Below are 27,080 nucleotides of genomic sequence, written 5' to 3'. Positions count from 1 at the left end.
CAGAGCACACAGTTGCAGAATACCTGACCACCGTGACCCAAAAACGAAGGAAATCCTTGACCAGGTACAGACTCAGCAAAGAGCGAACCCAGCCTGGCCCTGGAGAAGGGACGCCACACACTGGCTCCCATTAGACCGTGCTCCCACTGCACACAAAACCACCTGCAAACTGCGCTGCACTTCCTTACTTCCTGAGTCAGACCAAGACCAAATCCAAATCTTTTTTTATTTAACACGATTCGGTTTGGGTCTCACAAATTGACGTCTGCGTTAATTTAGCCTTAAATGTATAAAGTTGTTGAATGTGGTGAAAAGTTCTCTGTAAAATACAGAAGTCCGCTAATTCCGGTTCATACCCCTTGTCCGGAGAGTGGCGTGATTTAAACGACGTTGGCCACCAGCCCCTCTCGACCCTCACGTGTCTGTTTCTTCAGAAGGGGCGTTTTTTTTAACTCAGGCGGAAGTAGGCAAAACGGGTGTGTACGAAAGGGGCGGGGTTAAAACACATCGTAGAAAACAAAACCGAGACGAAGGCCAGGTAGGTAGTTGAACTTCCGCCCTGCAGTGGTATAAATAACATGATCAAACGTTTATTCACACCGGAGTGAACAGGTAAATCATCTTACAAATCGACGTTATTTGTGTGTTGTTCATATTTTAGATCCGCAGTTGAATTCACGTTCTTTTTAAACATCCGTGTGTTGGTAGCTGCTAACGTTAGCTCCGCGTTAACACGAAGTTTGGTCATTACGTTGAAATGAGCCTCGTCACACCTCAGCAGGAGCGGATGTGTGTTTGAACACACTTCTACATGCGGGATGTGTGTTTGAAGTAACACACCTCTACAGGAGGGGATGTGTGTACAAAGTGAACATTAGTACGACACAAAGGGACAGTGCATTCCAGTGAACAGAGTCCTATCGATAGACAATGCTTTACTACATCACGGACACGTGTCGAGATGTCTGGTTGTGTTAGTGACTCATTTACCACTCAAAGTACAAGTCTGACCTGGAACCCCTCACCGTCACCACATGGTCCCCCTGTTGGTGAACCATGTGAGCGCATCACGTTTGAATGAACCCTGACACAGCAAAGAGATGAGATGTAACCTGTTAGCTATATAAGAGATACATATATAAGCCTACAGTTTACAGTGAAGTATCATGGTTAACATTGACGTGAGAAGAACCTGAGTTTTGACTTTGAAAGTTGACAATAACAACTTCAATGTTAAAGGGGTGGTAGGTAAGACTTTAAGGGGTAAACAAATCCACCTGTCAACTATTGTCTCTGTTTGAGAGCATTTAGATTCTGATTATTATGTGAAGCGTTTTTTTATTATGTGATGTTTTGGTGACCTTGACTGTCTGCGTATTTCTGTCATTGTATCTCTCAGATATAACCTCTTTCATATTCTTATTAAGGCTGTGTTTCTGTATGCATAACAGATTGTCAAGATGTCAGATTCAGACTCTGGTTCTGAATCCCTTGATTGCGGGGATCTCAGGAGACAGACACAACGTGTGAGTTATAGTTGATTAGACTACTTGGATTGACCCGTTTTACCCGTTCTGTGATTCAGCCATTAGGCTGAACAGCTCCTAAAGGCTTTCTTTCCCACCTCTGTCGAGCTAAAGGGACACAAAGATATATCTGGGGATCTGAGACAGTAACTATAGCCAGATCGATGTCGGATTGACTTTTACAATAGCTTTGTAAATATACATATGGCAAGATTGCAGCACACCAACCCTGCAGTATAGTGAAGAACTACTAAGTGAAGAGTCTTTATTGTTAAGTAGATATCAAATGACGGGACCCATTACAGCTCAGGAGGTGGATTAGCATATGGAGCTATACTTGCTAATGCTTACACCACTTTATTTTCCCACAGATATTTGGTCATGACTTTCCAGTTTTAACCCTACATCCATCAGGTGTGTGTTTGTGTCTTTCCAAATATTCCTAATGAGCATCAGTATGAATACGTTCTAATGAAGGGGGTTGGTCTTTTTCCTAATGTTTTGTTTTTGTTTTGTTTTTTACAGAGGAGACATATAAAACGTGGAACAGCTTTCCTCTTAGTGTCAGAATGAAACATGGCAAGGCGCTGAAGGTGTGTTCCTTCTGGCTCCCCATGGTGCTGCAGCGCCAGAGGGTCAACAGCACCACCCGCTGGGCCATGCACGTGGGCTTCATAGACACAGTGTGAGTATCAGCGCTGGGCCGTGCACGTGGGCTTCATAGACACTGAGTATCTAGTCTCAATGACGGGATGCCTCAAACATGGCCAATATACTGTACATTGAAGTGACTGGCCTGGTTCCCTAAAGCAGTCAGAGAATTGGAAGGTTCATGGGTCATTCATGCTATTATTGGGCGCTTGATCCAGGCCCTTAGGTCAGGTTTGAAATTAGAAATATAATTTGATTATCTTTTATTTTTTCTAGTGAAAGTGACTTGGAGTTGATCCACGTGTACAGGATAGACGTACTTGAGTCTGTTCTCAGAGCACTGGACAGAGGATGTGTAAGTATTATACAGTTTTGGAAATGTTGAATCTGTGATTTAAATGATGTTCTCCTGTATCCATGGTGTCCTCGTTTTGAAGACATCTTAAATGTCATGAGCTGAAGTTTGACCTCCAGACATTAGTGTGGAGCCATCCCAACACAGTTGGGAAGTGCTGTGAACAACATTCAGTCTGCCAATCAGCAAACCCCAACGAGTGATTTGGATTATTTATAATAACTTATTCAAAGTCATTACTAATAAATTACAATAACAATTGCAACTAGCATTATTTGTAAATGGCACATGATATAATATATAGCCTGCAATCACCACATGTTCTGCCACTTCTGTTATAGGTCAGTTTGGATCACACCAAGCATCTGATCTGGATAAGCAACAATTTGAACTTGGTAAATTACATTAATGACTATATTGCACCGGAAGCCATCCCTATTACGCTGTATACAGCTGCTCAGATGTTTTGTATTGGCAAGTATTATTTGGGTAGACATTTGTTTTGACCTGGTTCCGAGGAGGCACGTAACTATTGTCCAAAATGGTTAAGAGACACCAAGTGAACATGAATAATAAAATGATGAATATTGCAATTTTGTTATGTTAGTAATTACTATGTGCTAACAGCATGTCCCAGAGGTACTTGATGATGCCCTACAGTGGCTACAGCGTACAGGAGAGCCCAACATCTGCCAACAAGTTCTGGATCTCGGCTCCAAAGAAATCTGCTTCCTTGCAATACAATACATATTTGCAGAATGTAAGCATTGACTTTTACAAAACCCTCCTTGGCTCACATGGTAGGGAAATCAATCCCCCAATTTAGTAATCCGTGTACACTGTTTATAAACCGTACCCGCGTATTACCAAACCGTACCCACAGATTACCAACCGTACCCACAGATTAACAACCGTACCCACAGATTACCAACCGTACTCACAGATTACCAACCGTACTCACAGATTACCAACCGTACCCACAGATTACCAACCGTACTCACAGATTACCAACCGTACTCACAGATTACCAACCGTACTCACAGATTACCAAACCGTACTCTCACGGTTTGGTACTCCCAGATTACCAACCATACGTTTCGTGCACCTGGGTTTTGTCAAAGGAGCAACTGGTTGGTTATTGAGATAAACACGCTGTGTGTGTGTGTGTGTGCGTGTGTGTATAAACCCTCTTCAGCCTTCCATATAACTTAAGTGTGTGTGTCACAACCTTCTAATCTGTTTGAACAGACGCTCAGTTTGTTCAGTCCATGGGCGTTAATGCAGAAGGAATGGTGAGAGCCTTGACTCGCCATCACAATGAGGCAGATAAAGTGGTAAGATACAGCAGGATTATCTGACATGACACACGTTGTGTACGGTTGCACGCTGCCACAGTCTATATATATTTATTTATTTATTTGAGTGCCTTGTTTATAGCTTGACAAGTTTGTTAATAAGGGATTGAAGGAATAATGCCGCTCATATGGACTACCGATGGGGCTGTTGGACGTTTCAGTATTTTGATCTGGTAAAATGTGTGTGCTTCACTGTTTTGTTTTCCTAGAAAAGTGAAGACATGAAAACGAAAGGGAATACATTCTTTCAAAAGAAAGAGTATGGGGCTGCTATCAAGTGTTACACACAAGCCATCAGATATACGTGAGTAGTTTTCTGAACATTGAGCCTAAAGGTCCTTATACATCAGGGGCCGTATTCACAAAGCTTTTTATCTTACCGCTAGGAGTGCTCCTAACTCGCGCTAAAAGTAATTCACAAAGCCATACTCATACTAAGGATAAATCACTAAGAGTGAACTAAGAGTAACGCTCCCTTACGTCGATTCTCGTGGACGAGTTTAGAAGCGGTCAGTACGGTGATAGGTTGTTGAGTGCCGGCAGACTCGTTGAGACTCACCCGCAACTTCACGCAAACGAGCCCACTAGATCAACGAAAAATAAGGAAATAGCCTAGGCTACAAATGAAGTCCTATCAAATAGTTCTGGACAGTGCAGTTAGCAGAATACACGCATGATGACACGTTTGTCAGACCACTATAATGACGTATGTACGTTAAAGAGAGAGAGAAAGAAAACAATAAAAATATGTAAATTGCATTATATGAAGGAAGTAATTAAAAGTACCCTGCAAACTATTATCCAATGAGAATATTTCCAGCACTTAAACACTTTAAATATCAGCCCATACCGCCGTTCAAGTCCTCCTATCACGATGAAGGAAAGCGGAGACAAAGAAGACGTGAAACGCAAGCGAAAGCCCAACTGGTCCCAGGACCAATAGCTACTGCTGGCCCAGTTTGTGCTGGAGAGGAGGGGGATTATATTTGGGGATTTATATTTTATATTTGTGTGCTCTAACATACATGGAGGTAAACAATAATAAATATGGATTCAACAAATAAAAGGCAACAAAGAGCCAATACAATCCGTGTATGGTTCATTCTTTGAATATTCAGATTTAAAACCAAATCCGAAAAAAACAATTAACAGTCCTTTTTGTTTTTTCGGATTTGGTTTTAAATCGGAATATTCAAAGAACGAACCATACACAGATTTAATACAATGTTTTTTTCCGCATAGGCCTAAGCGTAATATGCGTAATCACTTACGGTTGTGGGTTGAGATAGGGTGTCAAGAGCCACGTCTTGCAGGCAGTGACGGACTGGGATTAAAAACAGATTAAAAATCACTGATGGCTACAGAGCATAGCTTCCAACTTCCAACAACCCCAAACACGCAGACGGGGTCTAGCCTACTCCATTTGGTCTTGAAATTCCCAGAAGTCATTGCTTTATTTAAACTTTTGCAAACAAATAATCAAATAAAGAAAATACTGGTAGATTTGTTTTATTTCAAACCATGCACATTTTTTAACATCTGAATAAGAAATTTGGCTACAAAACTAGTGGTCTCGAGAGCGCGTTGATGGTTTGATTTATGGTACCGCTGACTGACGGTTAAGTGATTCTCACGAAATTAGACTTATGAGGTGTCATGAAGCATTTTTATGATAAAAGTTAATGCTATCAAAATAATGATAACATTATAAACATCTCTTAATTTACTATTTTTCTCATGATTTCAATTGACCATCATAAATACAGATATATATATATATTTTTTTTTTTTTTACATTTAAGGGGCAATTTCTCATTACCGCAACGTGTCCATAACTGGATTTGGGATCTATGAGATGGAAATATTAGTAATTAAGAAAGATAAAAAAGAATAAACTTTAGTGCATGTTATACTATAAGTTATACTAAGTATAAGTTATACTAAGTTATACATGTTATACTATACTAACTATATATATACTAACCTTGCGATATTCCTAAATTGTCGGCACTGCAAAGTTGCATTTTCCCTGTTGCTAAATATCGAAGTGTTGCCAAACAATTTATCGCTGGATTGATCGGGTTATTCCTGTTTGTTGGGGACGTTATTGCATCCCGCACTAATTCAACCACAAGTTGAAAGGCGCTTTAAAAATCCAAGTTATTATTATTATTATTATTATTATATCTCTTTATCAATTCCCAGTCCTCCATTATATCCAAAGCATTCCGTCTCGCTGCAGCCATTTTCAGATTCTCTGTGAATAGGTCTTAGTGAGTTAGGAGTCCTCTCCAGGACTTTTAAGCTCTCCTAGACTTAGGTGCTACTTTTAGGCATAAAATACTTGTTGAATTGCTCTTAGTAAAAGAAAATAGGAGTCCTAAATTTATTATTTTTAGGAGTTACTCCTAAATTCGCCACTTATGACCTACTTTTAGCCCTAAGATTCTTTGTGAATACGGCCCCATACACCTAGCGAATTAACAATGCGAAAAAATTGGAGGAAACTATTTACAACCGTGACACGAATATGCTGCATTTTACATTAATTATCACACCGGTGAAAAAGACTTGATGACTTTTATAGCTTAGTGATGCGTGTTCCTTCACCAAAATATCCAAAATATATTTATTCAGAGGATTCAATCCTCCTTCTTTAACCTACTTTAATCCAAGGGTAAAATTGTTTAGTGAAGGCTAGTTGGCAGATGAGGTTATGAGGTTGTTTCCCTGTTCAATAACTAAATGAAGGCCGTCGCTCAGTGAAATTTGTTATCCAAATTGAACTGTTGCAATACAACTGCACACGGTCAAGTTAGGGCTGGGCGATATGGACCAAAACTCATATTGCAATATTTTTAGTTTGAATGGGTATTTTATAGCTGTTAGTTAGCCTAATGATTTGTCAATGCAAATCAAACCAGCTAATAGGCTAACTGAAATAAAACCATGCCAATCTCTCAGTATGGTGAAGGATATGTGATGATGTGGGGCTATTTTGATTCCAAAGGCCTAGGTGACTTCATCAGGATGCATAGTATCCTGGATCCATGAAATAACTGGCTTTTAAAAATTAAAATCTGCCTGCCTCTATGGGAATTTAACATAGGGGTGTCTATACTTATGCACCCTGTATGTTAATGGAGAACATTTATTTATTTACGATACATTATTCATTCACAAAGCAAATTGGTGTTCTCAAAGGTTGGATTTTTCCTCATTTGTTTAATTAAGGCATTAAGATCAATTTCCAAAAGACGATTTTTTTATTCCTCTTTTTAGTCAACTTTAGCATGGGTGCCTAAACTTATGCCTACCACTGTAGATGAAAAGATAATTTGAACCCTGACTATGCGGCAACATATGCTCCTGAAACACAACGGTGAGTTTGGGAAAGCAGACCCAGAGCAAGTGTGTCAGCTATATTCACCGCCGCAAGACGCAGCTCTAATCCCGCTGTAAAATTTCGAAAATAGCGATGTCAACAAGCTAGAAGCTTATTTCAGTGAGCCAGTGGTCCTCAGCTAAAGCCCATGGAGTGGTGGAAGTCCAACAGGGATCGCTACAAGAAACAGAGTGTTCTGGCAAAGCAGCACCTGCTTATCCCCGCCACCTCCGTGCCAGTGGAGCGTGTGTTCTCCACCGCTGGACTGATAACAGAACGCGCTCTCGCCTTTCTCCACAACACATGCTTGTGTTCCTGAGCAAGAATTGATTTTGGTTTTCAGAGAATCATTGTTTATAGGTTTTATTTTTCTAAAGGTGTAAAGTAGTGCCTCAGTTAAGATTGACACAGCTTTTTTTGCTTTGGTGGATTAATTAGAAAAAAAATAGATGATAAACGAGTAATCGATTGATCCTCGAGGAATTCCTTCGATCCCTCAAGTTTGGAATGTACTACTTGTGCCCATCCCTACCATCAACCATTTATTTAGGTTTTGTTTTGTTTTTTTGCTCAACGTGGGCAGTCCCACGCAAGGCAACATCAAAAATAATATACCGGTATAGCGATATTGTCTCGACTACATATCCCTTTCAAAAATATACCGGTATAACTCTTACTACCGGTATATCGCCCAGCCCTAGGTCAAGTTATCAAAAGCAACCTATATTAACTTATCATAAGTAAACATTGGCTTGTAGCGCAGACTGCTATCGACATGAATGTTAAATACATATGACAGCGATAATTAAAGGTCTATGAATGTAGTTTACCACTATGGATGAAATCAGAGGACTGTTGAAACTTGTATGTCGTTCCCTCAGTTATGTCATAGTCACCATGGTGATTATGACCAAGATACATTATTGTGTTTTGTAAAACAGATTTTACAAAACTTTGTTAACTGATTTTATTTGCAGAATAGAGCTTTAAAATAATTCTACCTTGGTGCAAATAAAACTAATGCTGTTTTTGGCAAAACATAAATTGCATCGTATATGTACAGTTTATTCAGCGGCCCTGATGACTAATCGATGTAAAAGGACCTTTTAATCTATGGTTCCACTTCATATCCTGCAACTGGTTGCACCAGCAGAACGTAAGGTCCCACTTAGGCTACGGTGAGCGTAAATTGCCCAAACGTTCGACTTTACAATGTACTAAAAAAATAGCAGTTGCACCAAGCAGATAGTTTCAACCTAACACTAAGTTATAACTAATATTTTACACCTCCCCTCCAGCTGGTGTAAGTTCCGTTCTAACGATAAAGACCGGTAAATACGTCAAAAGATTTAAATACCAAAGATGGCTATTCGTTTTGAGCAATGGGAAGAGGAGTTTCAACGGATTGTCTGTGACCGTATGGATCCATTTCATCAGTATGATGATGTAGATCTATTCCAGCTATTCCATACAATGCATAGCCAGGTAGAGGCTAACTCAGACAAAAACTCTTGACACTCACACAACGAATAGCATACAAAGCAGCAATGAGCTGCAATTTATTATAAAAATCCGCCATCAAATAGCTTAACCTCACGCCTCACGCCCAAGTCAATTTTAGAGAATAAATGACTGTCGAAATGTTTTGTTTGCCCTCTCATTTGGGTGCTAACACGTCTTCACTCGGATAAGGTGGAAACTTGCCGGTAGCAGCTACTTCCTGTTTATATTGTTTGCTGTCAATGATTGGCTTGAAATGATCTAAACGTCATTAAGTGCGACACTGGTACAATTTACGCACTACTAGTAACGTTAAAACTTAAGTTATGGTGGTGCAACCAAAATTTAGAACACCTTTAGTTTGAAACTAGCTACGTCGAGCGTAGGGTTAAGGCAAACTTTGCACCCAAACTTATGATCAGCTTTACGTTCTGCTGGTGCAACCGACTGCTGTTGCCCATGTCACCATTTACTCCTATTTTACAGGCCTGAGAACCACATGGTGTATGCAAACCGAGCCTTGTGTTACATCCGTGTTGAGAAATATTTGTAAGTACAACTGAAATGGTGCAAATGCCACTTAGTTTATGTGGTGGTTTAATATTCTGTGAAAACATTAATTCATGCCCAGAGTGCTATTTCAGGCATATATATTTAATTATGAAACATGCATGCTGTGTTCCATACAGAGCAATAATGAAAATACAATTCAATATTACAGAAAAGCTGTTGGAGATGGAAAACGAGCCACTTTGCTTGAGCCATTATGGGCAAAGGTATTTATTCAGTACAGCACTTGTTTTAGTAACGTATGTTTTGTATCTTTATAAGACATAGAATAATGTAGTGTACATGCATAGAAATACTGAAGAAAGAAAAAAAAAAATACACACACACACACACACACACACACACACACACACACACACAGTTCTTTTCAGTTAGCCTTATAGCTGTTAGTTAGCCTAATGATTTCTCAATGTAAATCAAACCAGCTAATAGGCTAACTCAAATAAAACCATGCCAATCTCTCGGTATGGTGAAGGATATGTGATGATGTGGGGCTATTTTGATTCCAAAGGCCTAGGTGACTTCATCAGGATGCATAGTATCCTGGATCCATGAAATAACTGGCTTTTAAAAATTAAAATCTGCCTGCCTCTATGGGAATTTAACATAGGGGTGTCTATACTTATGCACCCTGTATTTTAATGGAGAACATTTATTTATTTACGATACATTTTTCATTCACAAAGCAAATTGGTGTCCTTAAGGCATTAAGATCAATTTCCAAAAGATGATTTTTTTTATTTCTCTTTTTAGTCAACTTTAGCACGGGTGCCTAAACTTCTGTCTGTCTGTCTGTACGGTATGAATGATAATGTGTCATTAAATGTGATAATCTCATTTAACTTCAATTGGAGTGGATTTTAAATAGAATATTAAGTGTGATTAATCGCGAGTTAAAACACCAATACTATGTGATTAACGCGATTAAAACTTGTAATCGTTGCCCAGCCCTATAGTTAAACGCGTTATTAACGGCATTAATGCAAACCCATTTTAACAGCGTTCATTTTTTTAACGCAAGATTAACGTTTTTGTAATTAATTCATTGATTTTTACCATTTTGACAGTGTTACATTGTCTGAGAGATGATTTGCTCCAAGTGTGAATGACTGCTCCAAGTGAGAATGTTGAAATGTTGAAATTGAACACAGTATATGGCAATGTTGTTTTCATAAAAAAAAACATTTTCACAAAGCAAGCTGATAAACTTTTCCATGTTGATAAGAGCATTAAAATTAGAAAAAAATAATGGGACAAAAAGAGATCAAGGGACATTTAGAATAGATAAAAATGTGTGATTAATTGCGATTAATCGCGAGTTAACTATGACGTGATTAATCGCGATTAAATATTTTATATTTTTTTTATTTAATTCCCAGGGTCACTACCGTTACTGTGAGGCATTGTTCTCCCTTAAAGAGCACAGAAAGGCCATCGACGCTAACGCACTAGCACAGTCCATGTGCATACACACCAGTGATGGTCTGAGGGACCTTGTGCAGCAACATAAAAGATTCATCTTGGAAATAACAGAAAAAGGTAATTACTGTATTGTTCTGTGTCATCTCGTCATGAAATAGGACAGAGCCTTAGGTCGCTGCTGGTTGTCATTTTCATGCATTGTGTTTGAGACTTGTATAGTCAGATTTGCACCATGAGTTCAATGATGCTTTAAGGTCTTGTGGAGGATAGACCGTCGTTCAGACATTGACCATACCGACTCTGTTCACAGCTGTGGTCTGCTGAAGGGTTAATACCCTAAAACAAATGCATTCCAGCTAGGGCTGAACGATTAATCAAAACCGACATTGTGATGCAATAGAACGAGATTTGCTACTGTTACTGACTGGAGATCCTCAAGATTCATATTCATTTTTTACAATGTCTTCATTTGCTTTCCCTCTAGCTGGACCGCCGCCAGGAACCAAGAATAAACGGTATTAACCACCACAAACCTTCTGTATATATTTATATTCTGAATGAAATCCCAAGATTGTACTTTATTTTTTATTTTAGACCAGGTAGCAGCAAGTCCAATCCTGCAACATCGCTCCCATCTACAGCAACACCTGCAGTTAAAGTCGACACAAAACCGGCCTCTGGCAAAGTCCCACATGTCAAGGTTTGAAGATATTGCAAGACTTCAATGCAACCCACCATCCATATTCAAAAGAAAGAAACTGAACAATGATCTGCTTCAGACATTTAAGAATAACACTAATGATGTTCATTATCAATAACACTAATGATGTTCATTATCAATAACACTAATGATGTTCATTATCAATAACACTAATGATGTTCATTATCAATAACACTAATGATGTTCATTATCAATAACACTAATGATGTTCATTATCAATAACACTAATGATGTTCATTATCTTTCAGGTGAAAAAGACCAATCCAGGTGGGTTTCTTACCACAAATACATTCTGATTGACTTATTTATCTAATCATATTCTGATTATGACGCAACTACTTTAAATTGTAATTTAATTTTGATTATGACTTAATTTTAAGGGGTGAAGGAAGGCATTACACCTGCAGTGAGCAATTCCAAATTCTCCAAACAGCAAAAAAGGTGAGTAAAAATCTATGAACCAATTGATTTATCAAACACTTCTTTTATCAAATGTTTTTAAGGCAAATTAACCATACCAGTTTGGTCTGTGATGGTCCTCTCATTCACTTAAAATATGCAAACTAATTGAAGTGTATTGACTGTCATTTTAGTGAGACGGATAAGAGTAAGAACGAAGGGCCGAAAGTCGTCATGATGAACAAGTCCAAGAATGAGAAGGACCATTCTAAGGAGAAGGTAACATGGAAAACATGGACCGTTATTTGATGTGTGTTATTTACTCTCTCACGGTCCTTTTTAGATTAGAGTGTGTGTCGCATCAGGCGTTGTTATGGAGTATGGAGCGTTCTCCACTAATTCTGCAGTGAAAAAGACTGGAGTCAACTCTCACCCTATTTAGCCAAGATGAGCTTATGCCCCATTTAAAGGAGTCCATTATAATAGTTTGAATATCCCCTGTATTTAAAGGAGTCCATTATAATAGTTCAAATGTCCCCTGTATTTAAAGGAGTCCATTATAATAGTTAGAATATCCCCTGTATTTAAAGGAGTCCATTATAATAGTTCAAATATCCCCTGTATTTAAAGTAGTCCATTATAATAGTTCAAATATCCCCTGTATTTAAAGTAGTCCATTATAATAGTTAAAATATCCCCTGTATTTAAAGGAGTCCATTATAATAGTTCAAATACCCCCTGTATTTAACGGAGTTCATTATAATAGTTTGACTTTTTTGATCCAAGTGTAAAATGGTGCTAGCAAATGGCCGTTGACTGAGAGCAGGGTTATGATGAGTGGGGTGCATTCGTTAGTACAGACATGTCTTGGAGACGTGTCTCTGTTTAAGGCTGTCACTCCTTCTGATCAAAATGTACTCCTGCAAACTTGGGACACACCTGCACACCGTCGTGTTATCCAAAGCAACCTATATTCAAGTACCGCAGTGCAAGTAAACGTTGGCGTGTAGAGCTGACTGCTATTGAAATGAATGATGAATACATGTCAGGCTGATGATTATGGCTCTATGTATGTAGTTTGTAGATGAATGATCAACATGTCAGGCTGATGATTATGGCTCTATGTATGTAGTTTGTAGATGAATGATCAACATGTCAGGCTGATGATTATGGCTCTATGTATGTAGTTTGTAGATGAATGATCAACATGTCAGGTTGATGATCATGGCTCTATGTATGTAGTTTGCCACTATGGATGTCAATAAGAGGACACTCCATCTCAAGCCCTCGGACTCGGATATATTGATACTGAAAAATGTGTGTTCGCGACACAAGGCAGGCCTCGATGTTGGCGACCATAATATATACTATGTGTATATTACGATTGTGGTCTCTTCCCTCAAGATTGTGTCTTCTCTCAAGAATGTAGCGAAGAGTACCAAAACAAGCATTGCCTGCATGGCCGCCCTGCGGTCGGCAGTGCAGGACGGCTACATGGCCCTCTCTGACCTGCGCTGCTGGCTGGCAGAGAAGGCCTTCTCCCAGGCGCTGGCGCTGCTCCAAACGACCACACCCAAGGTACAGCCACAGGAAACCACCCCCACACCACGGGAACTTTGGACTGTCCGCTTGTGACCAGACCTTTTGAATGGCGGTAGAATCCCAGCAGATTGACTTAATATACAATGTTTTTAGGACCTGGGAATCTCGACCCTGGATGAAGCGGTGTTGCACTACGGCCGTGCGTCCGCCCTGATTGAAATCGGCCAACCACAGGTAACACCGTAACAGATGGTTTGAGAATGGGACAAGGGGTAGTGGAGCGTTATGTCATACAGGCTATAGTCTGCCCCAGGGTTGAAATGAAACAAAACCCAACAGCTCTCTGGATGAAAGCTAGACATTTCTTTTATTCTTTATAATGTCACCAAGCTATTAGTAAATCTAAAAACATCTAATGGCTGGAACCGTAACTTGACAGTCTTAAAGGTCCCATGGCATGCTACTTAATGGATTCTTTTATATAGGTGTTAGTGGCCCCTAATACAGTATTTGAAGACGTTCAAGAGATTCAGCCTTGGTGCAGAATAACAGTCACTACTGAGCAGCTTGCGGCCATGGTACCATGCGCTAGTGTTTACAGTGGATGTATCGCAATGACTCGGATTCATAATATCATCCGGAGGCACACACAGCTTTTGGCCGTGTTCTGTAAATATTCTAGAACACTCCGGGTGCTCCGGCGGGAGTCCTGGAGCTCTATATCTAAATAATATCATATTATATAGAGATATCTATAATATAATATATATTATCATGGTCAAAAGCTGTGTGCGCCTCCAGATGATATTATCAATCTCAAACGACTGCATCGGGTTCTCCGACATCTCTGGTTGTTCCACATCAATCTGAAGTACAGACTGGAGGAGAAAGGGATTGTTGCCCTTTGCTGACTTCCGGTACTTCCACAACGAGACTCGTAGTGGGGGTTTTCTCGCCCATGTTTGAGTTTGGCTTTGACTCCCTGCAGTCCAGAGTAAACCGTGACCTGGAGGAGAAAGGGATTGTTGTCCGGGATTGTCTCCTCACCGGCGGCGAGGCTCCGGCAGCAGTGGCCTCTTATTTGTGGGCCAAATTCTCTGGGCGGGCAAAGCAGAGAACCTTTCTCCCTATGTCGACATATGGGGCCAAATTCCAAATCGGCCCGTCTGAGCTTCCATCTTTTCAAAGGCGGAGCAGGATACCTACTGCTTGTTTTACACCTAACGCCATTTATAGCTACTGGGGGACCATAGGCAGGCTAGGGGAACTCATAATAATGTAAAAACCTCATAGAGTGAAATTTTCATGCCATGGGACCTTTAAGAGGCAATACTTTTCCAATAGAACGAGTTACAAAGTAACGGATTACAGTAACGATATTACTTTTGGGTAACAAAGTTAAGTAACGCATTACTATGAAAATATCGGTAACTACACTACTTTACTAGACTATAGGAACGCACATTCCTGCGTTACTCAAGGTGTGTGTGTGTGTGTGTGTGTGTGTGTGTGTGTGTGTGTGTGTGTGTGTGTGTGTGTGTGTGTGTGTGTGTGTGTGTGTGTGTGTGTGTGTGTGTGTGTGTGTGTGTGTGTGTGTGTGTGTGTGTGTGTGTGTGTGCGTGCGTTGTGCGCCTGCTGCCCAGGCAACAGGCGTCTTTCAACTGTCGCAACCCAGATTTAGAAAAATACTAGATAAAATACCCGTGACGCGTAAGCTAACATCCGGAAATCAGGAAAACATTTTTCAGTTACCTGGACAAGTGTTATTTCAACATGGAATCAAAGCTCAAAATAACTTTGGAGTCCCTGGATCATGTGTCCACCACCGCGGACATTTGGTCCACAACAACAAAAGTTACTTAGGAATAACGGTGCCCTGGATAGACAGCATTAGTTTTAAACGTGAGGAGGCTGCTCTGACGGGGCCCTGGATAGACAGCGTTAGTTTTAAACGTGAGGAGGCCGCTCTGACGGTGCCCTGGATAGACAACGTTAGTTTTAAACGTGAGGAGGCTGCTCTGACGGTGCCCTGGATAGACAGCATTTTTTAAACGTGTTCTTGCCTGCAAGAGGGTGAGAGGAAGACACAATGTCATAGCTTGCGAAATAGATCAGGTTAATTCAGCCTTTGGACTACCACATAAAGTAGCCACAAGTGTCACCGCCGCTTAAGTGCATTTCTGTTTTAATTGTATGGGATAAAGTGACCTTTATTTCTTTACTTTTGACAACTTAATTTTTTGTTTGCCATTAATCTAATAACAAGCTGGTTTTGTTCTCATGTTCCCAAAAGGATGTGTTTTAAAACTTGTGTGTTGCTACTGATTGAACTCACCATAGCTTCCTTTATCCTGCTGTGTGTGGATTTTACAGTGAGGCATATTTCTTTGTGCAGACAGGGATATTGTTCTTTCATATGGTGTTATGTGCCATTTTGTATACATTCATACAATAAACACTAAGTGATGATAGGGCTATGATGTTTGTCCATGTATCTACACAGTAAATTAAGAAACGGGAAAGTAAAGTAATAAGTAGTGAAGTTACTTTTCAAACGCAATATCTGAGAATCGTGTAGTCTGAACCAGCCATAACCGAATCGATATTGAATCGAAGATTAAATCGATTCCGGACCTTGTGAATTGGAATTGAATCGTTTTGGGAAATCAAGCCCTATTTGAAACTAGAACATGCTAAAGGGATAGCTAGTAGAAAGTGTGTGTGTGTGTGTGTGTGTGTGTGTGTGTGTGTGTGTGTGTGTGTGTGTGTGTGTGTGTGTGTGTGTGTGTGTGTGTGTGTGTGTGTGTGTGTGTGTGTGTGTGTGTGTGTGTGTGTGTCACAATCACACTAAAATTCAATGCAATGTTTTTGAGAGAGATGCTAACGATCACATTTTTTTTCACAGGAACTTGGAGAGGCACTAAGAGAATTTGGCATTATCAAATCCTTTGAGAAACGCACATTTGAGTGTCTTGTATACTATGGGATTGGCAGGGTATATTTTAAGGAGAACAGGTAGGCATGCTGTATATCTGACGCATCTTGGGTCACAAATGGGTCATTTTTATAATAAAATCACAAAGGTCATGTCTTTCTCTTGCAGGTTCAAAGATGCACTGGCACATTTCACAGACTCGATGCAGATGGTTACCAAACGGATCACTCCTGGAAAACTCACCTGGCCGTTGACTAAAGAGATTGTCAAAGAAACCCAGCTGGACTACTTTAAGGTACAAAGCTCAATTCTCAAACTGTTATACTGCAGTCTGCCTGATCTTCTAAAAATGCACACTACTTCCTATTGTCACCTAATGCATATGAGATGTAACATAATTATGTAACATTGCAGTGACGAGTCAAATGTGTGTACGTGTAGCAGGTAGCCAGTTAATATTGCTTCTATTTTGTCCATTTGTTTCTATGTAGGAGTCACTTCTGGAGTTGATGGCGTCATGTCAATTTCCACCTATGCCAGATGCAATTTGTCGCCATGGAAACTGCATTGGTCACGTAAAAACTGCAATCTACTTCACAGATCCAGATTTTAAGGTAAATGGCAAAATGATGTTTCTGCACACAATATGATTTAGACTTGTGCTGTGATTATGAACCATTGCTATTGGATTCTTAGGGGTTCATTCGACTAGTTTGCTGCCAAGGTTGTGTTGTGGAGTATCACATTAGCTGTTGGAAAAGCCTCAAGACGACATTATTCTCAGATAGTAATGAAAAGGTATGTGTAGAATTAAAAAGCACAGTACAAACAATCTTCAGTTGTACAGCAATTAACTAAGATATTGTACTTTTTTGCACAGGATTTTCTGCAACGGGACTGTTTGACTCCAGACTGCAAATCGTCAATTTGTAGTATACAAATCTATGGTTCTACTGGTCTAATTAAGTGTAAGGTAGGGTAACTGTATACTTTAACTAATCTATGGTTCTACTGGTCTAATTAAGTGTAAGGTAGGGTAACTGTATACTTTAACTGTTTTTTTGTCCATCAATCGATGGATGGATGGATGGATGGGGGGGGGGGGCCTGGAATCTTTATCAGGAACATGGGGTGTGTGGGACGTTCCATTAGGAGGGGGGGGGGCATGGGCCGTGTGACTGCGGGACGTTCCATTAGGAGGGTGGGGGGGGGGGACATGGGCCGTGTGACTGCGGGACGTTCCATTAGGAGGGGAGGGGGGGACATGGGCCGTGTGACTGTGGGATGTATGTATGATTTACTGATGGGTCTGGCGAATATGCATTTGTCCTCCTTTTTTTAGTTTGAAACTTTCATCAGAAAACCTGAGCGTCTGAGGAAGTTCAGAGTGAATCAGAAATGTACAAGGTAAACAAGTTTGTTATTGGCAATTCAAGCCAAGTGTATAAGAATAAAGTTACTCCTGGACACATTTCAATCCAGAACTTGCTTGGCTAATATATCTCAATATGTTGCTCTGAGACACAGGATTGTTGTTGAGTAAATTGTGGGGGGGAAACCTTTTGTTGACCTTTTTAGTCTCAAGAATCTACAATCTAAGGAAGAGCGAAAGCTCAGGAGAAAACAAGCGAAGCAAGCATCCAAAGACACAATTATCACGGACAGCAACGACTGCCAAGAAGAAGGAGATGCAGCCGGAGAAGAGCAGCGGTCCCAAGAAGGTAATTTTCTTTGGGAAAAAAGCAACCTTGATCGGTTTCTTTTGCTGTAAACTCGGGTCCATCATACATATCACCCTGCGATTCCATGTTTATATTTAAACGGTCCTTAAACAGACCTTTAAGCAAAGAGCCAATGTGCTTCACAAAGTCGTACTGCAGAATGACATTTATCTGAACTGCACCTTTACAGCCGTTACCTCTCTGGCTCCAGGACTCTTATCCATGCAGGCTAAGATCATTAGGTCAACATATGTTCAGTTGTTTATATTTACATATTAAATGTTTGGTCCTATTTGCCTCTTTGAAAGTTCTACTTGAATATCGAAATATGTGACTCCACCTTTTTTTTGTAATAATAAATGAATAACCCAATAATATTAACTTCAACCTAAATAATGGTGTACTACTGAACCAAAGTAGGAAAAATGTGTTCTGTGGTCTCTTCTCCTGATCATTGAAGCCATACGTCCCCTAATACAAATCCTATTGCTAGAATGTGTTGTCTCTTCTCCTGATCACTGAAGCTATACGTTCCCTAATACAGATCCTATTGCTAGAATGTGTTGTCTCTTCTCCTGATCATTGAAGCTATACGTCCCCTAATACAAATCCTATTGCTAGAATGTGTTGTCTCTTCTCCTGATCATTGAAGCTATACGTCCCCTAATACAGATCCTATTGCTAGAATCTGTTGTCTCTTCTCCTGATCATTGAAGCTATACGTCCCCTAATACAGATCCTATTGCTAGAATGCGTAGAGAACAAATGTTTGGAGCGTGTTTGAGAATGTGTGCGTTTCGTGGCAGCGGGCCCCAGCAGCGGTCGGCCCCTGCTCCAGGGCCGCGGGGCCCTGCCCCAGGACCGCGGGCTATTCCAGCTGCAGCAGAACCGAGGGCTCCTGGGAGAGCGGCGGGGAGACGACCTGCCAGCCCTGATGGCCCGCTTGAGGCCCTGGGTGGAGCTGGACGGCTCCAAGGGCAACGCGGTGGCCTCCAGGATCCTGGGCATGGGGCCCGCGCAGGTGGAGACGCTGGGGCAGGTGGTGGACCTGCTACTGGAGCGGAGGAACAGAGTGTGGGCCCGCATGCTCATCGAGTTCCTCGGCGGCAGTCTAAAGTGGGCCCGGCAGCTGGACAATGAAGGTGAGCCTTCACCCCTCTCATGCTCACTGTCTCAGTGCACTGTGGTGGTTTATGGCTCTGTTCTATCCCAGCCCTGGCTCGTTTCAACTAATTCAGGCATGTGACTCAAGGGCTGAATTAAAGTGCCGCAGTAAGGGTGGTTCCAGAAGCATCCTGGTACGACGTAACGCCTTCCCGCACTCCTTAGGTCTGAACGCCGCCCGTGTGTTCATGGAGACTCATGCCGGCCATCTGGAGGAGATGGACCCGTCCTCTCTCCTCCACTTTGCTCCGTTGCAAGACGTGCTGGTGAAGAAGTTTGAGTCCCGGCCTGAGCTCCTGAGTCAGTCTGGCATTGCGCTGAGCGAGTACCTAAAGGGGGCCCCTGCTCAGGACGTCAGGGTGTTCATCTGGGCGCTGGAGGAGCACCGGGGCCAGTACGACTACTGCCACACTATGCTGGATGAGTTCTTTGATATCTTGGGTAAGGCTCTGGACGGCGTGGCTCTACATCGGGAGGGCTGAGCGGGCCGCTGGTTTAACGCCTCTCTTTGTTCCTTCCAGACGGCGATTGCCTCGTCATGAAAAAGTCTGATAACGTGAATGAGAATGTGAGTACAACATCAAACGCTGTGTGGTGATCTTGGTTGTTGCATAACCAAGTAGTAGAATAATGGTGATATGTTTAAGATGCATAACCAAGTAGTAGAATAATTTATTCTACGTTTAAGATTAATGATTAAGATTAATGTTTAAGATGCATTCTCACGTGTTACTCTATTCCACTGAAGACCTGTCCATGGTTGATGAGGATGCAATATGATGGCCTCATTTAGAAGTTTCAGTTGGTACCTTACTTGTTGGTATTTATGCTTTTATCAAAATACAGAACTCCCCCGTTAAGACTCGTAACAGAGGCAGAAAAAAGAAACCTAAAGACCAAAAGGTAGGTGTGTGTGTGTGTGTGTGTGTGTGTGTGTGTGTGTGTGTGTGTGTGTGTGTGTGTGTGTGTGTGTGTGTGTGTGTGTGTGTGTGTGTGTGTGTGTGTGTGTGTGTGTGTGTGTGTGCGCACTATGGTACATCTTGGTTGAACTTTCCCCAGGCTGTTCTGGTCCTGTCGGGCATGAGAGGCGGAGCGCAGAGACATGAGCAGGACTTCTTTGATGATGATGACTCTTTGTAAGTAGTTCAATTCACCATGAAAATGTATTTGTCTTTAACTTAAATTCTTAAATGTTAAATAAAGGCACATGTTGCGTGTTACAGGTGTTGGATGGTTTGTCATTATGGGTGATTAGTTATTCAAGAAATGTAAATAACTTTGCAGAGGGTGATTTTTAAATTTACAATTACAAACGGAGTACTTCAGCTGATTGAACCATAGGATACAACTAGATACAACTAGAAAACAAAATATCATTCCCCTGACGTGTATTTTAATATTTCTAGATCATACCTGGGCTCCGGTGATCCATTCACCGTACCCGATCACCTGCGAGATCAAGTGGCGTCTTTTGAGTCCCACTACAATCCGCCCTCCCAGAAGACCGTTGTGGACAACGGCCCGGACCGCACCGAGGAGAGCCTGTATGAGTGAGTCTGCCTCCAGGGAGGGGCGCTGAGGGAGGCCGAGGGGCACTGAGCACTGAGGGGCGCTGAGGGGCACTGAGGGGCGCCGAGGGGCACTGAGCACTGAGGGGCACTGAGGGGCACTGAGGGGCGCCGAGGGGCGCCGAGGGGCGCCGAGGGGCGCCGAGGGGCACTGAGGGGCACCGAGGGGCACTGAGGGGCACTGAGGGGCACCGAGGGGCACTGAGCACTGAGGGGCACTGAGGGGCGCTGCGCACTCGGCCGCCATGCTAGCCAAATGGTTCAGTTTTCAAACCTGTTTTCATGTTGTTCTCATCAGGGCCTACACTGGGGCCATCCTAATTCAGCACTGTCTCCACCTTTAGCTACTTTGCCCAGATCCTGGAGGAGCACGGCCCCCTGGGGTCCGGGGACCCCTTGCTGCTGGGCCAGCTGGACCTCTTCCCCCCCGAGGTCAGGCAGAGGATCCAGTGCTCAGGGGGCTTCAGGGCCTTCCTGCTGCAGTCGCTGCGCTTCGTCCTGGTGGGCGAGCACATCGGCCTGGCCCGGCACGCCGTCTTCATGCAGGGGGCGGGGGGCGGCGGCCTGGACCAGCTTGACCAGCTGCAGCCCCAGAGCCCCGAGCCGTCCTCCTACGATGAGTATCAACAGCTGCTGGCCCTGCCCTGTCCTTACCCTTATTTTGCCGCTCAAAAGCCCAGTAGCACGTCAGCGAGTGCGGACTGCGTTTCAAACTCCTCTGGGACAACTGGAAGTGATGCAGGGGTGAATGCCAGTCATCATGTCAATCACTCCTCAGGAAGTGATGCAGGGGACTTGGATCTGCAGAGCAGCGAGGTAGAGGAAAAAGTTTGGGCAGATAGAGTCTCTCCAGTAACAAACGCAGAGCTCAGAAATGCAGAGGTGTGAACCAATCGTATAATTATTATAAGAATATTGTGAAAACCATGAATGACGTTGAGCCCTATAAATGAAATGTATGTCCCATGTGTCTGTAGGCCTGTCGAGGGGACCGCGGGGTTGTGGCGGTCAATGCAGAAAACGGGGTGAGTTCCACACATCACTGAACTCTGTGAATAAATCGTCAAATCTCTTGTTTTCCTCATGTCTAAAGAAACCCACATCCTTGTTCCAAACCAGTGTGAATTCAACAAAGTAGCGCAAAAGTACGGGGACCTAGAGCATCGGTTACGGTACCTGGAGAGACACTCGGACCAGAAGGCTGCCTTGGAGAAAGCCATAGAGGAGACCAACACCAACATACAAGTAGGTCACCTCTCCATGGTCTCACCGTCTTAACCGTCACCCTCAGTACGTTTGCATGCACAGCTTAATCCGATGAAAGCCATAGTTCGACTATGCTCCTCAATTGGACACCTGCATTGTCTGAGTATCCATGGCGGTGAGAAAATCCATTCATTGGCCGAAGCATGCCGGAGGGGCTGCTCCTCTGGGGCGGAGGCGCAGCTACATGGAGGAGAAGGGGTTTGTTGCCACTGGAGGAGCAACAAACCCCTTCTCCTCCATGTTCGGTTCAATCTACAGGACTACAGGGAGTCAAAGCCAAAGTTCCTTTCCCCCATTTCCTTCTCCACCATGGCAACATTACTGAAATTTTACGCAATTCCAAGTACAAGTATTGTAGTTAAAATTTACTCAAGTACAAAGTACTCTTTTCAAAACATTCTCAGAGTACTAGTTACTAGTTACTTTTTTACTGGTCATATTTAATGCCTCACCAATCATAATTTGAATTGAGTTCAATTGCAAGGGGGGATCCAAAATCTCAGGGTTAACTTTGAACAATGATTTTGAGCAATTGTACATCCTGTCATAACAATTTTACATCCTGTCATAAGATAACTCTTAACCAATATATTCAAGATAAGTTTATCATGACTTAATTAGCTTTTTTCAAACTCAACAAAACATACATTAAGGCCTTCTATTTTAGTGTATAGACTACTTTGACTTGAAAGAGTGTCATGACACTATATGCTTTTATGATATTAACACTCCTCTTATCTCTGAATCATTTGTTCAATAGCCTACACAAAACAGCTAAAACTATTCCAAGTCCATAACTGAAGTTTAATTTTGAAGCTTGACATAACAAGACAGTCAGCCATTATCCATTCAGCCTACCGACTACACCCTAGTCTGACTGACGGCTGAAAGGTGGGCTTGTTGCTGGGTGAACTCAGAAATTCTCAGGGCAATGCAGCATGCATCTTGTCGTTCTCAACATACTTGCCTGCAATCTTTTAACTCAGTAACTTGTGTGGTTTAATGTGTAACTCAGTACAATACTTCAACCAAAACTTAAACCAAAACAGTTTCTAAAAACTACTGAAAAAATGCAAAATACCAAAAAAATCTTCATCAATACATTTACGTGAGTAAATGTAATTAGTGACTTTCCACCTCTGCTTTTAATTCAGCCTTGGGTGAAATCGAAGCTTAGTGTGTCCCTCCATCTGCACTGAATATATATATATATATATATATATATATATATATATATCGCCATTTCTCGTTTTCCCGACAGCGACAACAACGTGACTATCGTCTCCTTCTACTTCCGGCTCATGGCCCCTGGAAAAAATCTTGAGCATGCGCAGAACGCAAAATCCAATCCAACTGACTGTAAACATGCACGCTTAATGCGACAATCAATTGAATAATCTAGGGGTCTTAATCCAACTATGAGAAACCCAATTCGATTTCAGTCGGACTAAGGTGTATACATGCATCTTAATAATCCAATCATAGTCAAACTAACTCAATAATTAGATTTTCTTGAGTGTCATGTAAACGCATTGACTGTTTCTCATGAAGGTCACCAATAAAGAGGTGGAGCTCTTCCAGCAGAAGCTTGAGGAGATGGTCAGGAGAGACCAGAGAGAGAAGAGGGCCAATCAGGAGGAGCTCAAGGCCCTGAAGATGGAGAGTGAGGAGCAGGCGGAGCAGCAGGCGGGGTAGGAACCAGCCCCCTCAGGGCTCCCTATGTGTTGATTTAAAGGATACCCACTGCTTCTGAAACTTACTGGCTGAGGTCTGACCGTCATGGAGCTCCCACTATTAGAGCCAACCTTCCCATTGACTTCACTCCAACCACTACTCAATGATTCCCAGTCAGGGCCTGAATGAGCCATTTCTTTCTAATGATCCTCACTGTGCTCCTGTCAGGCTCTGCAGAAGTCTGCAGGAGAAGCGTTTAAAGTATGATAAGCAGCTGAGGGACTTCTGTGATCTGAGGTAAGTGGCGAGCCATGACGTTTTCTAAAGTACCTGGGTCAGGTGTATCCTGGGTCCTTGCCGGCCAGCTTTGAGGTACTGAGCCTACTGTTTCCATAGTAACCAGTCGGCAGCAGAGAAGATGAGCCTGGAGGATGAAATCAAACGATGTCGTGATTTATGTACCAAGGCAGCTGCAAGGTCTCAGAAAGCAGAGGTGAGTAATATGATAAACATGAGAATATGTGAGGTGTTTTTACACAAAGGCACTACTAACTTACTTATAAAGTTGACAGTGGAAAAAGATTTCCAACCAAGTAACATCATTTCTTTTCATAATCGTCCCTCGTGTACAAGCCTGACCTTTGTATTGACCTTTGCCCTTTCATCCTTCTCCTAGCTGTCAACACTGGAAATCACTCGCAAGCAAAGCTTGTACTGCCTGCAGAAGTCCCTGTCAGACAGCCAGGAGATTCTGCTGAAGCTAGAGGAGGTGGCCCCCAGGTAACGTACAGGAGCCACGCCCTCCACATGCTGGGGCGGTTAGACCAGTACTCACCACAGCGCTGTCCTCAGGTACCCTCCCAAGGTCATGGCCGTGTTCCAGCAGCGATGGAGGCTCTGTGTCCAGGAGGCCACAGAGAAGATCTCCATGGTGGAGGTTCGTAGGAACCCAAAGACAACCAGAGTGTTCATATTAGAACCAATCGGAAGGACCCATTTCAACTCATTATTAAATGGTGCAACATTGCTGGGTTCAACTTTGTTGAATTTGAATCAAAGCGTAGCATTGGAAAGATATTTGTATCATTTGAATGTCAGAGCAGACATTTATAAGCCAGATCTTAAAAGCATATATTTATAGACCCTCACAATTAGTGGAATTGGCGCTGATGTAAATGAACCGCTGACGGCTGTCCTGTGCAGAGCCAGTACCAGGAGCAGGCTGAGCAGGTGAAGAGGGGGGCGAGGCGGAGTGCGCTACCCCCGGTCCACGTGCCCCATGCCCCAGAGCCCCCCGTCGCTGTGGTGAGACCCCCAGACCCACACTGCCATCAGCTCTTATTACTCCACCAGGAGGCTCACAGCGCTGTCTCTCTCCCAGACCTTTTCATCCATCCAGACTTTGTCCTTCGCTGAGGGCCACAACGTCCACCTGGCCCCGGGCCAGCATCTGGCTGAACCCCAGCCCTGTGGGGCCCCCCAGCCCTGTGGACCCCCACCAGCCCAGGCTGCTGAGGCCCCCCAGGCCCCCGTCTTGCCACCACCCAGCCAGAGGAAGCGGCCCCTGGAGCCACAGCAGGCCACCAAGTTTGACAAAATCCTGGAGCAGCTCAGCATCATGTTCCCCGACTACAACAGGTAACAGAGGCACACAGCACAGCACCTGTTGGGCTTCTCTGATTGGCCCTGAGGTTCTGACGTGTGTGTGTGTGTGTGTAGGCAGGAGTTGATGAAGTTTGTTCAAACGTTCCGCCGGTCCAACGGCGGCGCTCTGACCTCGGTGACCTTTCAAGACGTCATCAACAGCGTCTCTCAGATCATCCTGGACCAGCAGGTACGGTACCTTAGGCCCAGTGCTGACCAATGGGAGCACAGTGTTTGGATCATAAGCCAATGATAATAAGGTCACTTTGTGTGGGACAGGGGTTGGATTACAGCGCAGGAAGCAGTGAGCGGCAGAACGGGACCGCCGCCCCGCCCGCCGCCCACGTCTGGCTGCCGCTGGGCCCACCCAGACACTGCCCCCCCAACGCTGTGAGTGACTCCTCAGGCCCCGCCCCCTGGCCCCCAGCCCTTTAGCAGACCCTCAGGCCCCGCCCCCAGCCCTTTAGCAGACCCTCAGGCCCCGCCCCCAGCCCCCAGCCCTTTAGCAGACCCTCAGGCCATGCCCCCAGCCCTTTAGCAGACCCTCAGGCCCCGCCCCCAGCCCTTTAGCAGAGCCCTCAGGCCCCGCCCCCAGCCCTTTAGCAAAGGCCCCGCCCCCTGGCCCCCAGCCCTTTAGCAGAGCCCTCAGGCCCCGCCCCCTGCCCTTTAGCAGAGCCCTCAGGCCCCGCCCCCTGGCCCCCAGCCCTTTAGCAGACCCTCAGGCCCCGCCCCCTACCCTTTAGCAGAGCCCTCAGGTCCCGCCCCCAGCCCTTTAGCAGAGCCCTCAGGCCCCGCCCCCTGGCCCCCAGCCCTTTAGCAGAGCCCTCAGGCCCCGCCCCCAGCCCTTTAGCAGAGCCCTCAGGCCCCCAGCCCTGTACTGACTGTGTGTTCCACTGTAGCTCAACGTGGGGGACCCCTGTATCATCTGCCACGACGACATGCCCCCGGACAGCGTGTGTGTGCTGCAGTGCAGGCACAGCTTCCACAAAGAGGTGCGTGGGCGGGACTCCTGATGTACATAACGAACCTTCATACTGAACCTTCATACTGAACCTTCATGATGACCTCACTGGTGGTGATGACCTCACTGGCGGTCTGGTAGTGACCTCACTGGTAGTGATGACCTCACTGGCGGTCTGGTAGTGATGACGTCATGTCCCCCCTGCAGTGCATCCGGTCGTGGCTGAAGGAGCAGCGCACGTGTCCCACGTGCCGGAAGCACGCCTTGCTGCCGGAGGACTTCCCCCTGCTGGCGGGGCGCTGGCCCACGGGACGCCCCGCCCCTTCCTTCTCCTAGGCGTCATGTCTGCTGTGGCTAAATGACTGCAATGTATTTGCTTCAGGCTTTTAATCAAGAGTATCGTCTTGCATAATCAAGCTTTTTTCTTTTCTTATTTTCTTACAATACTGCAGTTTTAGAATTTGGTTATACATTGTTTTATTTTAATGTATTTGGAAATTGTTCCTCAAGGTAAACATATCTGTACGGCCAATATTGAATAAACAAACACTGAGCGGTACATTTCCTTCAATGGGCACATGGGTAATAACTGATGACAAAGTATGAAATACATATTCCAAGTAAATAACAATCATTAGATAATTATGCATTCAATGTTTGTAAGTTGTGATTCATTAAACAAAATGTTGAAACGTATTTAAGATAACATTTCTAAACATGA

The 27,080-nt window shown here is 43.4% G+C and overlaps 1 protein-coding gene across 4 annotated transcripts; it reads left to right on the top strand.

The window, feature by feature from the left end:
• The first annotated feature begins 492 nt into the window (after positions 1-492).
• On the top strand, positions 493-27,055 carry ttc3 (tetratricopeptide repeat domain 3). 4 transcript variants are annotated; one of them, XM_084474301.1, is made up of 46 exons: positions 493-612; positions 1,452-1,526; positions 1,898-1,940; positions 2,052-2,211; positions 2,454-2,532; positions 2,874-2,927; positions 3,160-3,292; positions 3,781-3,866; positions 4,097-4,191; positions 9,259-9,321; positions 9,494-9,548; positions 10,722-10,881; positions 11,249-11,279; positions 11,359-11,464; positions 11,734-11,752; positions 11,866-11,926; positions 12,079-12,163; positions 13,307-13,462; positions 13,580-13,660; positions 16,332-16,441; positions 16,530-16,656; positions 16,853-16,975; positions 17,058-17,159; positions 17,242-17,334; positions 17,704-17,768; positions 17,940-18,082; positions 18,889-19,224; positions 19,412-19,687; positions 19,768-19,814; positions 20,093-20,149; positions 20,306-20,382; positions 20,653-20,796; positions 21,159-21,630; positions 21,792-21,839; positions 21,934-22,059; positions 23,632-23,771; positions 23,983-24,051; positions 24,151-24,247; positions 24,431-24,534; positions 24,607-24,691; positions 24,958-25,059; positions 25,136-25,392; positions 25,474-25,588; positions 25,678-25,788; positions 26,298-26,390; positions 26,567-27,055. In XM_084474301.1, the coding sequence occupies exons 2-46, from the start codon at positions 1,461-1,463 to the stop codon at positions 26,693-26,695; spliced, it is 5,181 nt and encodes a 1,726-aa protein (XP_084330427.1). In that variant the 5' UTR covers positions 493-612; positions 1,452-1,460; the 3' UTR covers positions 26,696-27,055. The 4 variants fall into 4 exon arrangements, with proteins under 4 accessions (XP_084330427.1, XP_084330425.1, XP_084330426.1 ...); XM_084474299.1 differs by having other exon boundaries at positions 21,159-21,696; XM_084474300.1 differs by having other exon boundaries at positions 13,289-13,462.
• Positions 27,056-27,080: the final 25 nt, after the last annotated feature.

Source organism: Micromesistius poutassou (assembly GCF_964030765.1).
Source record: "Micromesistius poutassou genome assembly, chromosome: 10".
In the NCBI taxonomy this organism is placed as follows: Eukaryota; Metazoa; Chordata; class Actinopteri; order Gadiformes; family Gadidae; genus Micromesistius; species Micromesistius poutassou.
The sequence above is the reverse complement of the archived record's forward strand: the minus strand, read 5'-3'. Positions and strand labels throughout refer to the sequence as shown.

Coding starts and splice junctions, on each gene's coding strand:
- ttc3 (XM_084474298.1), top strand. CDS start 1,461: ATGTCAGATTCAGACTCTGGTTCTGAATCCCTTGATTGCGGGGATCTC. Junction 1,527..1,897: donor TCAGGAGACAGACACAACGT/GTGAGTTATAGT, acceptor ATTTTCCCACAG/ATATTTGGTCATGACTTTCC. Junction 18,083..18,888: donor AGAGCAGCGGTCCCAAGAAG/GTAATTTTCTTT, acceptor GTTTCGTGGCAG/CGGGCCCCAGCAGCGGTCGG.